We start from the raw sequence: 17,457 nt of genomic DNA, 5'->3' as shown, positions 1-17,457 counted from the left end.
GGATTTCAGTATGGCGATTGATACAGTTCCACTGGAAAGGCTGGTACTGAAAATAAAGAAAGCAGGAATCAGCAGAAATATTTTACAATGGATATGTAATTGGTTGGCTGATAGAATTCAAAGGGTAGTGGTACAGGGATACTCATCAGCCTGGGTGAATGTGACCAGTGGGGTCCCACGGGGATCTGTTTGCGACCTGTTATGTTTAATATCTTCATAAATGATCTGGAGCTAGGAGTCACAAACACAGTGGCTTAATTTGCTGATGATACAAAGCTAATGAAAATGGTGAGGGCAAAGCTGAACAGGATAAGCTCCAGGAGGATTTGAATATACTTGGGAATTGGGCAGACAGATGGCTGATGAAATTCAATGTAGAGAAATACAAAATGCTTCATATGAGGACAGAAAATGCAGGAAGAGACTTCAATGGAAAGAAAATAATGTGTATGAACGATGAAAAAGATTTGGGAGTCCTGATTGACATCATTGCTCGGTGCCAGTGAGTAAAGCAAATCAGATGTTGGGATGTATTAAACGGTCAATATTAAGCCGAAATAGTGAGGCAATCCTGCCACTTTATAAATCATTGGTGAGAGCGCACTGTGTACAATTCTGGTGGCCGCAGTACAAAAAGGATATTGCAGCTATTGAAAGGAGACTGAAGAGGGCAACCAGAACGATTGAGGGGATGGAGGGATTGGATTATGACAAGAGATTACGTAAATTACTGGAAAAGAGAAAGCTGAGAGGTGATGTGATTGCTGTTTTTAGGATTCTATAAGGACTAGATAATGTAGATCACAACAAGCTGTTTCACCTTGGCCAGAGCAGCAGGACTAGAGGACGCAACCTGCATTTGAAGGCGGGTAAATTCAAAACTAATCTGTGGAAACATTATTTCAGTGAGCGAGTGGTAAATTTTTGAAACAGGCTCCCTATGGAGATGGTGAAAGCAGATACTGTTGATTCATTCAAATGCAAATTAGATGGATTTATTTCAGAAGATAATGTTTTGGGATACAGTTTATGAGTAATTTGAGACCTAACATGTGAATAAGTGTAGCATGCTTGGGAGGAACAGGTGACTTTAGATCTATAATTCCAAAAGTGTTCCACCACTGAGGTTTTCCTCACCTTATGTCTGGCTCTGTTGTAGACTAATTGATAGAGATTGATTGCCGTGATTAGTCAACAACTCCATTATTGTTGTATCATGCGACGACCAGAATGATAGAAGGCAAACTAAATGGACATTGGTCTTCTTACGTCTAGCAATTCTTATGTTCCTATGTAGAACATAAGGGGAATAGTGATAGTGGCATTGGTTATCGGGGCATCGGTGACCAGTATAATTGCTTGAGCCTCTCCAAAAACTCCCTGGTTAGAGGATCACACCCATTCAAGAAAAGTTATTTATTTCTGTAGATATCTTTGAATCTACCTTGTAATATATATGAATGGAAGACTTCATTTTGCACTTTGTGTTGTAAAATCATAAATATGTTAATAAGGAACATGTTTATGATTTTGTTTTGTGTAGCACAAAGAGGAAGGGCTGAAAATTAATTTCAACCCATTTTCGGTCCTGAAATAGTGCAGGGCTGGGAACATGCGCCAGAAGCCAGAGATCTGAGGCTCACCGGAAGTTGGGTCTTCGGGCTCTTCAGCATATTGCCAGCAAGCTGCAGATGCCGATGGAGCTTCTAACGGCAGCTTGCCGGTTCTACGAGGACGAGGTTGGGCCTACTGCCTCCCCTTCAGCAGCCTGCAGTTAGAAGCTGGTTGGGGGGGGGGCCAATCGGGAGGTAGGGAGGGAGCAGGGCCATCGGGAGGGGGCCGAGTGGAGGCCAGCAACAGTCTTTGGAACTGCACTCCGGTTCCACATTCAGGTAACTTTTTTTTAAACTAACCTTTTTGGTGGCGGCCTCCAGCAGTCCTTTTAAGGATCGCGGATTAGGCCAAATGGAGACATGATTGTCCTGAACACAGTTGCGTTCAGGGCAGCCTAATTTTGTGAAGGAGGCCTAAAAAGGTGTTAAGCCTCCTATTTGCATATGTAAAGGATGTAACCCCTGTTTCAGGCCTGGGCCCTATACATCTGTACTGGAGCCTTTACCAATATGGCAGGTGCCGCAGAATGTGTACGCACACACTGCCCGCCATATTGGATACATAGATGCCTGTTTTACGCCAGTAAAAGGGGCATGGTGTCAACAAATTTCTAGGCTGAAATCTTCCCCCATTGTTATAAGTTTGTACAAAAGCAGTTTTGCAAGTGATTTCTATGAAGAAAGTATTTTGAAAGTTGAACAAATCAATCAGTATTTCTAAGAAGATGAAGAGTTTAACAGTGGATGAAATATGTGGAATGCTGTTCCCAGCTTCATCTAGTTGAGTTATATTAAGAATTAAGTACTGAAAATATCAGTATATCTGATATTGATACAAGATTAATTAATTCTGAATGATGCTTAGTTCAAAATTAATAAAGTTCAGTCATTCACTGGAGAATGATGGGTGAAAACAAAGTGAACATGTAGCAAGGTTTTTGAGAAAGTTTAATGAAGCAGAATAAAAATTTGAAGAGAAAATGACTACAATCTCTGCACTTTAAATTGTAAATCTTTCAGTTTTATATCTTAAAATAAATCAAGATGGTTCAGAAGTAAAATAATGTAAATTTAAGAGGCAGTATCACTTTTTATTGGTCTATCCAGAATCTATAGTAATTGAAAATTCTGAAGAATTGAATATATTCAGTTTAATCATGTATGTGCCCCACAAATGTATTCTGTGCGGAGACTTGTAATCAAACGCTAGGCTACCATTCAGAGCATCTCAGTTCAAATCCGTTTCAATTGGCAATCAAGCCAGCTTTTGCAAATTTTTTCTGGTTGTCAACAGACTGCTCCCTTTTGCATGGAGGAGAGGAAATTGAAAAGAAGATCCATTCTCCCTCCCCTCCCCCTCCCAACCAAATACACCCGCCCTTCACTGATAATGGCATGACAATGATGGTCAACATGGAGAGCTGCACAGACTTTCTTATCAATCCATTTATTAAATATCATTTCAAATGAAAAGGATAATGCATAGACGTGCCTATGAACTGCTGAAAAGCTTTCACTTAGAAGGCAACGGAATTGCTCTTTAGTGACTTTTCCCCTTAAGCAACCTAACCTGTATTTTGAAATGGTCTATTTTGATCTACAACTTTGGTCAAGGAAGAAAACAAAATATGTTTAATGTGATCGTGGTGTTATAACAAAAGGCCTAATGGAAGATCTTGTGAAGGAAGTTGAAGGATTAAAGCTAGGTCAAGTAAAGTTTTGATGGAGGTGAAATGACTGACTGTCAAATACAATGTCCATTCCATTTCAGCTCTGTGTAGGATAAATGAACACTCTACTTTCAATTTTTCTAGAGGCCATTATTAAAATATTGATGAAACATTAGGTCTGATGCCATTGTTTTATAAGCAATTTTTTTTTAGTTTTACATGTACCGATGGCATGGTACTTTATACTATATCAGCCTTGACATTGGTGGAAAAAACCTTAAGCAGACACATTCAGTGTATGGTACAGTCATCGTAAGTTTACATTATGGACTCAGTGATTCAGTACAACTTCTTGAAATAATTTTATGCTTAAAAAGGATAGCTATTGATTTTATAATAGAAACAAAGCTAGGTAAAAAGTACATTTTAAACACCATGATGTACATTTAGATATTTTAGTAAGTCGCAAACCATGCATTTAAATAATTCTGGAAGACTTTGGGTTCCAATCCAGCTCAAATTGAAAGAATTAATTTTTCCTTCTCTGCTAGCTGTATGAATCCTGCATGAAATCAGTTTGACCAATCCAGTTCATAACGGCAACTGGCCCTGAGCACAAAACAGCCAACAATTTGGCACAAATCAACGGTAAATTGGTAATCAATAAGAAATGGCCTACTCCGGCCCAGAGTCTGACCTCTATCACATCAGAGAAAACGTGGCTATCAGTGCTTCACAGTGTTATGACTGGAGCAGCAACACACACAATACTAGTGAGATCTCTGGAACACTAGCACTGCTGCAGCTGCATCTCAACACACTTGGGGTGATTTTAACTCTGCCCACCTGGTGAAAGCAGGCAGGGTTCTTCTTTGAATATGCAGATTGGGCTCCAATGACATCATCCAACTGCTATTTTAACCAGAGGCCTGTGCGGGAAAGTGGTTGTGGCTTTCTCGCCAGGCCATCCTAATGATAAGAGAAGCCGGAGCCAGAAAAGTCCCAAAAAGGTGCAGCGTTTTACTTTTTTTGACTTTCCCTGCGAAGCCTAAGGGAGCAGGAGTGCTCCTCCAGGCCCCACAAGGAAAATTTAGGCCTCCCTATGCCCAGGCCTACTCCCCCACCCCCACCCCAGCCAATCATGAGGCCCTCCCAAACCCCCTCCTGGCGACTTACTTGGATCATTCCTCTAGCCTGCCGTGGCAAAATTCAGCTCCCGTCTGCCGGCCAGCTACCACTTCCTGCCAGTTTTGGGTGGGAGATGGACTGAGTCTATGCAGATGAGGCCCAGCAGTTAAAATCATCCTGCTGAGGTTGGGATGGTTTGTTGCCCACCTCGGCCCTCACTCACCCGACTCCCACCCTGAGTTAAAATTGGGAGGACTGTGTCCATCCAAAATGTAAACACTGAATATCAGTGGCAAAGCTTCTCATGCTGTTATACCCCTCTCCTAGACAATGTGGTCAGCTGAAATGTTGTTCCTTTTGTGCAGAAGTTCATATTCAATATTTGCTGAACCAGGGTTGGTAGATCATGCATTCGGCTGGAGAAAATCCTTGATTTACGCACTGGTACTCCAGTAATGTCTCCAATTTTGTCTGTGTTCCCAGTAACTGTAATCAATTGTAAGAGATATCTGTCCTTGTTACACTCCTTTCTGGAATTCACTCAGCGAGCATGAGGATGGCTGGTGTGAGAAACAGGTGTAATAATATGTATTAGGTGAACTGGCTATATAAACAGTCTATATAAATATAATTACATCAGGCGTATCACATTGGCATAGTCAGAAGTTCCTTTCTGACACTAAGGTTAAGGCATGTTATTGAGCTATTACAGTGATAGCTCTAGATTGCCAATGGCCGTACTGTACCTGATCCGAGAATGCTTGATGCTGACATAAGGTGCTGATAGTGAAAAATGTTCCATTAACATCCCTCACCTTAATGAGGACAAAACTGGCCAAAAAAAAAATCAAAAACAAATTTTAGAAGTATGCAGTGAAATATTAGATAGATTTTGATGCCTTTAACCAAAAAAAATGATGGCTTCAACAAAAAATAAGTATATAAAATGCAGACTTTCTGTGAAGTATGTAGTTTTTTTTAAAGCAATACTATGTTGTATGCATTGCTCTTTTAATGAGAATTCATTTGAATCTGTCGCTTCTCCCTCCTCTCATCTTTTTGCAACCAAATCAATCAAATGAACATTTGTCCTTGCATGAATAAGAAGGGTTAGGAGTAAGGAGAAAAATGGACTTGCTGAGCAACAAGTGAGAGTACAGGCTGGTTCAACAGAGGTGCAGAAGAGGGAGATTTAACCCAGGTGTTGAAAGTTAGATTGAAGATTACTGGGAGGACATTGGGAGGAATCCATTCTTTGTGACATGTGATGCTGAATGTTGTTCAGAATCAATTTCTGCTGATTACAGTTTCAATGTTTCTTTGCATTTCAGTTTATGTCCCAGATGAAGACTTAAAGACAGGAGAACTGAGAGAAGGGGAAGATGCCAGCCCTTCTGCTGAGGAGTTACAGGGCAATGGTTACATGTGCACTGAGGAAGAGGAGGAGGAAGAGGAAGAAAGCAAAGGCAGTTACAGCTACCAGAATTCTCCAGTCAGTGCAATGTCCAATCAGGATGCTGAGTGTGAATCACACATAAGTGACACCAGTGACAGATTGGCTGATTTTAAAAGTATTTCTTCCCGGGATGGGCAGGAAAAGGAAGAGGAATCAAATGGAGAGATAAAGAATGGCCAACAGAACAGTTTAGGAGCAATGAGAGCTGTTTATGCTAGCTTTCTATCTGATTCATATTGGTCAAGTCTAGGATTTGATCTCAAACAATCAAAGACTGAAAGGACAAGCTGCAAAAGCAGCAATGAAAGCACCAAAAGTAGTTTTGATTGGCACCAAGATGCATTATCCAAAACATTTCAACAGACATCCTCTGGCAGGCCAATGCCTAAACCAAATCTTTTCAGTTCAGTACAGTTGTACAGGCAAAATAACAAGTTGTTTGGGACTGTTTTCACAGGTGCCAGTAGGTTTCGCTGCAGAGAATGTAGTGCAGCATACGACACTTTGGTAGAGCTAACTGTACACATGAATGATACAGGACATTACCAAGATAATAACCACAAAAAGAATGTGGACCGTAGCAGCAGTTGGACAAAGTCACGAAAACGGGCTTTGCATGACATGGATGAAATGCATGATGCCCAGAAAGTTTTAAAGTGCATGTACTGTGGTCATTCATTTGATTCCCTTCAAGACTTGAGTGTTCATATGATTAAAACAAAACATTACCAGAAAGTGCCTCTGAAGGAACCAATGCCACCTATTGGATCAAAGTTAGTCCCTCCCACTAAAAAACGAGCCCAGCATGAAGTCAACCAGCCTTGTTCGCCAGATTCAACGACTGGAGTTGCAGGGACATTCACAGGTGAAGCACAAAAGAATTCAAACCCCTATGTGTCATCTAACAATCGCTATGGTTATCAAAATGGTGCCAGCTATACCTGGCAATTTGAAGCCTGTAAGTCTCAAATTCTGAAGTGCATGGAATGTGGAAGCTCCCATGATACACTACAGCAGCTCACAGCTCATATGATGGTAACAGGGCACTTTCTTAAGGTAACAAACTCTGCATCAAAAAAGGGAAAACAGATTGTTTTTGACCCTTTGGCTGTGGACAAAGCACAGTCAGTAGCAGAAGGACCATCGAATGAAATCCAACCTTTGGCACCAGTCAGCAAATTGCCTCCAGATTCATTAATACCATCAGTACTAGAAGATAACAAAAACCAAGAAGAAAAGCAAGAGATAACAGAAGATATAGAGAAACTGCATAAAGATAAAGATGATTGCAAAGATGACAACTCAGAGAAGATATTTGATCCCACTCTTCAGTATCAATACATAAGAGAAGAAGATCTAGAGGAGAGCTCAAAGGGGGGCGGTGATATTCTTAAATCACTTGAAAACACTGTTACTTCAGCCATCAACAAAGCCCAAACCGGGAGCCCAAGCTGGAGTGCTTATCCCAGCATCCATGCTGCCTATCAACTTCCAGGGATTATTAAACCTTCTGTGCAACTCGGTACTCAAATATTACAAGTTAAGCCAAACCTGAAACCAATAGCTCCAAAAGTCAGGTATTTCTCAGTAATTACAAGTAGCCAAAACCAACCCCTTCAACCCAACAATGACCAAATTAAGGAAGAACCGATTAGTCCAGCTCATGAACAGCTTTCAGCCAAGCTGGAAGAAAGCAATATTGAGAAAAAGGATCCAAAGTTAAATCTTCAATCTGGAATGGTTTCACCATGTAAGAAGGAAAGTGAGAACCCAATAAAAACAGAGACTCCCAATGATCTGCCAAGGACAGATTCACCTTGTTTGAAAGATGCTGAAGAAATAAAGGAAAGCTTCAAGAAAGAGCCTGTAAAAAGTGACACAGGATCTCCAAATTTTTCAATAACCAATGGTTGTCCTGGAATGGCTGTTATCACAGACCACTCATCTGAACAGCTTTCTGTCAGCCCACTTAGTGCGTTGCAGTCTATCATGAACACTCATCTTGGCAAAGCTGCCAAGCCCCTTAACTCAAACTCAGACCCTGTAACAATGCTATGTAGACTCAATAAAAGTTTGTTGGAGAAATCAGCTTCACCGTCAGGTCTAATAAAACCATCTAGTCTTGCTGACCGATATTACTATGAAAGCAATGATCAGCCAATAGATCTCACCAAATCTAAGAGTGGCAAAACGGCCCAATCAAACCCGGTTAAATCCTTTACTTCGTTACCTTCCAAACATGCTTTATCTGATATTGCTGATATGGTAAAGATCCTCCCTAAAGGTACAACACCAAAACCTTCTACCTCATCAAAGATGACAACAGAGAGGTTAGAGAGTGATGTGAGGAACTTTGAAAATGTATCAATGGAATTTTTACCAGTTCAGAAAAGAAAAGGTAGGCAGTCAAACTGGAATCCCCAGCATCTTCTTATTCTGCAGGCCCAATTTGCTGCCAGTCTATGGCAGACTGGTGAAGGCAAATATTTATTGTCAGATCTAGGTCCACAAGACCGTATGCATATTTCAAAGTTTACTGGACTCACCATGACTACCATAAGTCACTGGCTTGCCAATGTAAAATATCAACTGAGAAAGACAGGTGGAACAAAATTTCTTAAGAACTTAGACACAGGACACCCAATTTTCTACTGCAATGATTGTGCCTCCCAGTTTAGGATTCCTTCCTCTTATATTGATCATTTAGAATCCCATTTGGGCTTCACTATGAAAGATATGGCAAAAGTTTCTGTACAGCATGCCAGAGGGGAGCAAGAAGTGTCAAAGGTGACATCTGAGAAGTCAACAGGACCATTGGTAGCAGATGAGGACACAGGCAGCAAGTTCCAGTGTAATCTGTGCAATCGAACTTTTGCTAGCAAGCACGCAGTAAAACTGCACCTCAGCAAAACGCATGGCAAGTCACCAGAGAATCATTCGCAGTATGTAACTGAACTAGAGGAAGAGTAGCAACTCAAGGTGAGCATCAAAACTCTCTTTCTGTTCTGTTCAAAGCTATTTAATTGTCTAAATAGCAATGGGAAGGTGAGTCGCTGTAAATTAAATTAAGCAAACTGTATTCCAGAGAAGTGTAGTGATCAAGAGAAACAATTAGTCCCTTTCAAAAATTATTTTATTTTTCTAATTGGGAAAATCCTAGATAAATATTCATACAGCAGAGATTTTTATTCCAAAGGCCAAGGCCATCATCTTGACTGAAGATGGTATTGTATTTTGAATAGATAAAGAAATAATATGCCTCAGAAATTTGTGGTGTTTGTAAAATTTTGTATAACGCATAGAGCCGTTTGTTTCTCAATTGGCATAATAAAGTGTCCTTTATCACTCTCTTCTCGTTAACCAAATTCAAGACTGGTCTTCCCTGTATTAGATGTGAATGTGTGCTAAATCGTCAGCATTGTTACAGCTGTTTATAATGGCAATTACTCAGACTTTTTGAGGGTCTGCCAAGCAGTTTGGACACTGGAGTTTTACAGTATATCTGAAATGCTGAAAATATGCTGACAAGCATTTGAAATAGTTGGGGTGAAATTGTTCAATGCCAGTAGCGCAAAATGGGCTGATAATGAATTGGCAGCCTGTTTTACACCGTGCCTACTTTTCTCTTCTATTGACTTCAGTGGAAAACAAAATCGGGCGTGGTGTAAAAACGGGCTGCCTAATTGTTATCAGCCCATTTTGCGCTATTGGCATTGGCCATTTTCACCCCCAGTATGGGTTGGCTCTGCAAAGAGTGTTTTAGAATCAGTGTAACAGCTATGGACACAATACAGACTCAAAATCTTACACTTTTATTATCTCATGCTTGTTGTTATTACATAAAGATTCTTAATAATTATAAAGTGTGTTGATATGAACGGGTATAATTTTTGTGTCTTAAAATACTTCTGATGCACAGTGATGAAGTTAAGCCTTTGATTATTGAATCTATGGTGCTTTTCAGAACACAAACCCATTCTTAGTTGTCCTCTGTAAATAATAATCTATTGACAAAGTGTAATTTTGTTTGGGCCTATTTTAAAAGGGTGATAGAAATAACGAAGTGTATTGAATATTTCTTTGAAAATATTAATTGAATTGAAAAGTCAGAATCATGTTCTACTTTATGAAACTCTACAAACATATATATAATTACTAAAAGTAAACTACCCCTAGCAGTCTACTGCGAAAATACACTAGACCCTCTCACTGAGAGTCATACAGAAAATGCATTATAGAAAGGTTTGTCAGAGTTTACTGCTAAAACCTTTAATGGATAGTGCAGAATTGGCCTATTTTTCTTTTAGAAGGAAAAAAAAACAACTGGAGAGTTTGATGCACAAATAAGGCATAAAGCCCATCATGATTTCACAAAGATTACAATTTTATTTGAAACAGTCAAAATCCATCCACTGTGTCTGGCTGTCTATCATATTATATAAACTGGCACTAACTCACTATGTGGTTCAACAAACCTAACACAAGTTTTTTGCTGCAGTATTTATATCTGAAGCCGGTGAGTGACAGATTGAATCCAAATCCAAAGTGATCCAAATTTGGCCATTTCAAGTTAATTTGAATTCTGCCCAATTCTGATTACTTTGGTTGCTAGTCACCTTGCCCTATTCCTCAGAAGAGGAAAATGTCCCAATGTGCATGTACACTGCATTTTGCTGTCTCCTGATATTGTGACGGGCAATAACCAAGTGACAGGAATCTATCATTGGAGCCATAGGAGAAAAGGTAATTTTTCATCTTTATTTGTTATCTTTACCATCAATCCTTTTGGTGTTAGAAGAGAGAGGTATAAAACTACTGGCAATCTAGTTCGAAGACATCCCACCTGCCACCTTGTGGGAAGTATTTGTACATCCTGGTGACTGATTCCTGTTGATGTGAATACAAGTCCACTATCGCAGATCTTGTGTGAGACCGGGGAGGAGGAGGGGGATCCAATTCCTTGTGGCTGAGGTAACTGTGAATCCATATTCTCCAGTAACTGCTGTCGGATAGGGGGAAGGAGTCTGATTTCTGGCAGTCTAATTCCAGATAATGTGTCACTATTTCTGACAATGTGGGTGTTCTGGCGAGATTTTCTGCATTCAATTTCTGCAAGTGTAGAGAATTCTGTATGTTTGTATTCCCCAGCTGTGTCATAGGGGCATGAGTCCTTGCTACCTGGCAGTGTAGCAGGGACTCATGCCAGTCTGCCAGATAAGATCTTCGCCCTCAATATCAGCCACAAATTAGAAAATGTGAATTGGAAGTCAAAAGCTGATATTCATCCCAAGATGTCAGGCTGGGGAATGGGTGTACTGTTCCACTGTTCAGTTGAAACAATGACGAAGCGAGGAGAAAAAGGAGAGTCATGCTCTGATTAACAGAATCCATGCTTACAGTAAAGAAGGTGTTTTGTTTTATTTTTTGTTACTGAGTGTACAATAAGCAATGCATATACTACCAGCGGTTGTTGTGTATGACTGATTGTTGTACTGTTGGACTCATCCAACTTAGGCAGGTAAAGCCTTGTGTTAAAATTCAGGTTCTTTCCCAATACTTTCATCATGTGGAAAGGCAGTTCCATAATTACACCAGTTCTGCTATGAACGAAAACCTGCAGTCATTTACAGCTGCTTATGGGTTAGCTGAATAAACCCACATGATTTTACTGCTGAAATTACTAATACATGCTATTCTAAATCCCTTCATCCAAAAAAAAAATTAAATCAATTTTAGTTTTGTGATCTTAAAATGTATAGTTTGCTGATTTAAATTTGACGGGCCAGTTTTTATTTCTCTGCTGCTCCCACTCCAGCCTGCCATGATGTAAAAAAGGAAAGAACTTGCACTTATTTTTTATTGAAATTGATGGAATTGCACTCAACTTTCTCGCCATAAAACCCCAACTTCAGGGAGGGAAACCTGCTACCTCTACCCGCTCTGGCCTACACTTGACCCCAGTCCTACACTATATGGTTGACTCTTAACGCTCTCTGAAGTGAGCTATCAAGCCACTCATTTGTATAAACAATCACTACAAAGCACACCATCATGAGATCATCGTTAACAATTGTTGGGAGCACCATTATGACAACGACTGCAGTGGTTCAAGAAGAAGGCCTAGCACCACCTTTCAGGGCAACTAGGGAGGGCAATAAGAGTGGCATTACCAGCATCCTGAGAATAAATGTTTAATAAAGAATGCCACAGAACAATGAGTCCTTCCAGAGACACAGCTGGCAGAAGCCATTTTTTAGTTACATTTACCCTCACAATGTAACATAACATAAAATAAAATACAGAAATCTCCATATTTGTTCCAGCAGTAAGAAAAAAATGTGATGTGAATTAACCATGATACATTAATGCTTTTTTCATTACGGATTCTGGAATTTATATTGTACAACATGTCTTTGTGATATCATTTTCAACACATTGGATATTGGATTGATCTGATTGAAGTTGCTGCACAGTTGCACTGCATTTTCACTTGGAGTTAGCCTTCTTTCCTAGATTAGAGATTTTGCATCATGGTGTGATAATGCAAAATGGACAGTCTGATGAATGGGAAGGCCCCAGTATCGAACTGTCCATCTAAACACTTCAGACAGCACATGCTGCACAACCTCACCTACATCCAATTCTCAATGAGCCTGTAACACACTCTATGTTCTCGACCTTAGTACTATGCATTGAGCATTATCAGGACTGTCTAAATGTACAAAACTGTGCAAGGTCCTCAATATGTGTATCTGAAGTACCTTAAAAGCTATTGCGTACCATGATGCAAGAAAACATGTAAATTTTGTAAATTTCAACAAAATTTGAGGAATTTTCTTTTTAAATGAGGATGATTTTTATTTGTGAAACAAAGGAATTGTAAAGGCTAAAGCAATATGAAGACTCATATCACATCACAGTCTATATTTGCTAGGTATGAAGCCCGGGAACCAAAGGTTGCAAGTTTAATCCAACATTTCTATGTCAGTAGAATTTATACCAACATGGCTTTGATCCTGGTTTCACATTGTAATGTAAATGTGCTTCAGTGACAGTCAATCAGATTATGAAGTAATTAGCCTTGATAAAACAGCAATCTTGAATCTCAATTCCAACATTCAAACTGAATGAGCCCATAACATTTTGCTGCTTAAATTACTAATACTGGCTAATATAAGGAGCTTCAGCCAAAGAGGAAACAACATTTAAATCTATTTTAGTTTTGAGACGTTAAAATGTAAAGTTTGCCGACTAATTTAAAGGGGCCCATTTTTATTTCCACGCTGCTCATACTGCAGCCAATCCAATGTAATTGTATTAAATGCTGGCAGAATCACACTCAGCTTTCTTGTTATTTTTTTTAAATTAAAAAAAATCAGTTTGTAAACTGAATATAGATCCTACAGGTGGCTCTGTCAGAGCTTCCATTTCAGCAGTGATATATAGAGTGCTTTTAGAAATGCATTTTGGCCATTTTTAGGGGAGTGTTTAAGTACTGATTTCAGTTAATGATACCTTTCTTCAAACTGTAATAGTAATTTATAACATCCTGCCCCCAAAATGGCAAGGGGTCATACAATTTTAAATTCCCTGCCATAAAATTGTACTTGCGTTAGAGATGTGGTTACAGGAATTTCCAGTAATTATTATTTTTGTCATCTGATGAGTCAAGAGAAATACCAATTATGGTAAAAATTTGAATACTGGTCATTGTGCACCGTTATTACATAGATGTAGAAAATGTCAGTCTGATTTGAATTCCAGCACAATTTGCCTTTCACATGGGTCAGATTATGGAGTCACTGCTGTACATGTATACATTAGAAATAAGATACTGTCTTTGTAATTGCATATTCATCTCGAAATCTTCCCTTCGCAAAAACTGTTGTGGTATTGGAATAACGCTCACTTGAACAAAAGCTGGAGTGTTGAAGTAAAATTATTTTAATTTATGCCCAGGTTTCACTGTGATCGTTAAGGAAAATTAGTAGCTCATAATGAATGAGCAAAAGCACGATACTTTCAGAATTAAATAATAATTTTTAAAAGTTATTATTTAGCTCCTGTTACATATAATAGCCATATGACAGATCATGCAGGGGCAAAAAAAATCACACTTACCCTCATTTCATCAAATTATAAATCGTGATGATTATTGAGCAATCGGACATATTAACGTTGCTGGGGTAGAAACTGGACCTCGTTGGACCCATTTTATGGGCATAAAACGGCCGCATTGGGGCCCAATTTTGGGGACCAATGACAAGGCCGCTTGAAAAACATCTGACCTGAAATTGGGTCGGGCCATTTTTCAGGTTTCCCTGCAGTTGCTTCAAAGAGACATTAAGTCCCTTACATACATAAGGGAGGTCCCTAACGCCTGCTTTAGGTCCGCTTTGCGAAATTGGGCAACGATGAACCTTCAGCAGTTGTCAACCAAAAGTAAGCTTTTTGAAAGCCAATTTTTACAAATACATTCCTGTGGAACCGGGAGGAGTGAGAGTCTCCCCCGACTCCACAGTCGTCGCGATCGATCCACCTTCCCCCTACTCACTGCCCGCTCAAACCCCCACTCCGAAAGTGGGCCCAGACGAATTTCTATCCTGCTGTTTCCAATTCTGGCAACACTATGAGAAAAGTCACATGGTTTCTTGTTATCCAGACATTTTCATGTATTTGGGACAGTCCCAGATTATGCCAATGGGGATCGGTCACTGCAATAGATTAACTACACTTAGAATTAGAAAAGTAACCAAAGGCTTACTGTAGTGATACCATTGCATCATTTGAAGAACAATATCCAAAAATACAATTTTTCATTCATTTACATTTTCCTGGCTATTCCTCCTCATCTGTTTATTCCTCCTTACCTGTCTTTGGTGCACATTGGTGAACTGCCACCCTGTGCCATAGAAGGTAGTGTATAAAAGGTAAGGCTATCTGGATTTTCAGCCCTGGGAGAATAACATTTTTAACCAGTAAAAATCTCCTTTATCATTGCTTACATATATTTGATGTTATTAACAGAGCCTTTAGCCAACTCTTCATTAAGGGGAAAGTGAATTGTTACACTGAATGTTTGTTCCATGACTGAAAGAGACTACATACCTCTTGAGTGACAGAGTTGTGAATGAGTTATAAGGTCTTCTCCGTGAGTGGAATGAACATCACATTTGACCGTGGATGTCCAAAGGGACTTAGGGGTTCAGGTACATAGATCATTGAACTGTCATGAACAGGTACAGAAAATAATCAATAAGGCTAATGGAATGCTGGCCTTTATATCTAGAGGACTAGAGTACAAGGGGGCAGAAGTTATGCTGCAGCTATACAAAACCCTGGTTAGTCCACACCTGGAGTACTGTGAGCAGTTCTGGGCACCGCACCTTCGGAAGGACACATTGGCCTTGGAGGGAGTGCAGCGTAGGTTTACTAGAATGATACCCAGACTTCAAGGGTTAAGTTACGAGGAATGATTACACAAATTGGGGTTGTATTCTCTAGAGTTTAGAAGGTTAAGGGGTGATCTGATCGAAGTTTATAAGATATTAAGGAGAACAGATATGGTGGATAGAGAGAAACTATTTCTGCTGGTTGGGGATTCTAGGAGTAGGGGGCACAGTCTAAAAATTAGAGCCAGACCTTACAGGAGTGAGATTAGAAAACACTTCTACACGCAAAGGGTGGTAGAAGTTTGGAACTCTCTTCCGCAAATGGCAATTGATGCTAGCTCAATTGCTAAATTTAAATCTGAGATAAATAGCTTTTTGGCAACCAAAGGTATCAAGGGATATGGGCCAAAGGCAGGTATATGGAGTTAGATCACAGATCAGCCATGATCTTATCAAATGGCGGAGCAGGCTCGAGGGGCTAAATGGCCTACTCTTGTTCCTATGTTCTTATGACAGTTTCCTTTTTTGAGTATTCCATTTGTACCACGTATGTGTACCTTCCATTAATAGAGATTTTGTCATGTTTCTGTTTTGAGAAGAGTAGTATGGAGTAAGACCATGCTTGTGCATGTTGAGAGCCAGCATGAGAGTTACAATATGTGGATTTCATGGTGTATTCATATTTTGATTGATAATGCCAAGGAACCTTTGTGGCAGTTATAGGTTTACGTTGCTGTGGTTATTCTTGGCTCTTCCTATCAATGATAGGAAAACAGTTTGAGGTTTTTTTCCTTTTATAAGAAAAGAAAACTTCCGTTTTTTTTCCCCTCACCAATTTTCTCTTTTCCAATCTCCTCCCAAAGGTACTGACCGAGTCGTGCTCGGATACAGTTCCACATGTGAGATCACCCTCCACCATCACATCCATGGTCGTTATTCTTGCATAATCCTTGAGAGTGAAGTTCAACTGGCTATTAAACTGCAGGGGGCATCAAAGTTGTCCCAATCTTGACATCCACATGTGCACCTCCAGCAAGGGTCACTGGATAACAATCAGGAGTGGGAAACCTTGCTGATTTTCTCCTCCCTCATTCAAGGATACTGAGGTCAATTGTGGCCCTCGTTGAGATCACCTGACTCAGCACAGATTGGAGATTAAACCTGGGACCAATCTGGTCTGTATGGCTTAGCCACTCATTAAATAAAGTCACTGAGTCACAAAGTATTGTTTTTTCAGTGCCTCATGAGGAAGTACTTCTGTTCAAGGTGTGATTTCAGACATGAGATGATATCTGTATCATTTAATGTTATTGACACATGTGTTGTACAGCATTTTCTTTGTGAAACCCTTCGCTAAATCCAAACAGTTTTACAGAATGCTCTTCATATTATTTGAGGGAATATTAATTATATATGTTTTTGTTTTCATTGAATGGTTGCTACAGTTGCTATCCTTCAAATATACTGTCAGAGGCATTCCTTGTGTGATGAGTGGCAGGTGTCATACTTCAGCAGGTAGGAGGGGTCCCCTCTCCATCCAAATTAACTTCCTCTCCCTCAGAAGACTCACTAATAACAGGCAACACTTGGTCTCCGTTGGAAGCTTGAGTGAGCTACCAAGCTTTCCCACTGGTCTATTACTTGCCATGTTTTGACAGGAAGGGTTTTATTTTGGGAAGGGGCGGGTCACAAGTCATCACTTGCTGCAGAAACTCAGTGCAATCATAACGCAAAAATTTGGGCAGTGAACGGATAAAGCATAAGGTGGATGGAAAAGAAAAATAATATTCGCTCGGAATAAATGTTCAATACGGTAGACAATTAACAGAAGTGATTGTAATCAGCTTAAATCAGAACAGATTTGGGTTATCAAAGTTCCTGTTCACAAAAAAAATCACTTATCAAGAATTTACATAAATGGACTCTATTGTCCTTAACAAATTTAAAACCAGTCGTATACCTAAAGGAAGAAAAAAATAGCTGAAGATTTTAAGTGCTAATGAAAGTCATTGCATACTAAACTGATTAGTTCCTTTGTGCATTTTTGTGCCTGTCAAGTCATAAGCTACCTCTGGACATCACATCACTGCCTCATAATAGACAACTGACATTCTGTGGTAAATGGAAAAAGAACGGAGCAGAACAGCAAATATTCTAATGCGTTGACACTCACTTGCCCTCTATTGTTCAAAATGAGG

At 39.7% G+C, this 17,457-nt stretch overlaps 1 protein-coding gene across 3 annotated transcripts in view; it reads left to right on the top strand.

Moving 5' to 3' along the window:
- LOC137335300 (teashirt homolog 2) overlaps positions 1–17,457 on the top strand; it is a 367,783-nt gene that overhangs the window by 188,293 nt on the left and 162,033 nt on the right. For 2 of the 3 annotated variants that reach the window (XM_068000607.1, XM_068000606.1), the window contains exon 2: positions 5,743–8,846. In XM_068000607.1, coding sequence (XP_067856708.1) covers positions 5,743–8,837 — 3,095 coding nt within the window. In that variant the 3' untranslated portion in view covers positions 8,838–8,846. Of the gene's footprint in view, positions 1–5,742; positions 8,847–16,122; positions 16,542–17,457 lie in introns of those variants that run through there. The other variant, XM_068000608.1, reaches the window with a different exon arrangement.

The sequence above is a fragment of the Heptranchias perlo genome, chromosome 19, assembly GCF_035084215.1.
Source record: "Heptranchias perlo isolate sHepPer1 chromosome 19, sHepPer1.hap1, whole genome shotgun sequence".
NCBI lineage: Eukaryota > Metazoa > Chordata > Chondrichthyes > Hexanchiformes > Hexanchidae > Heptranchias > Heptranchias perlo.
This window is presented reverse-complemented; position numbering and strand designations above follow the sequence as displayed.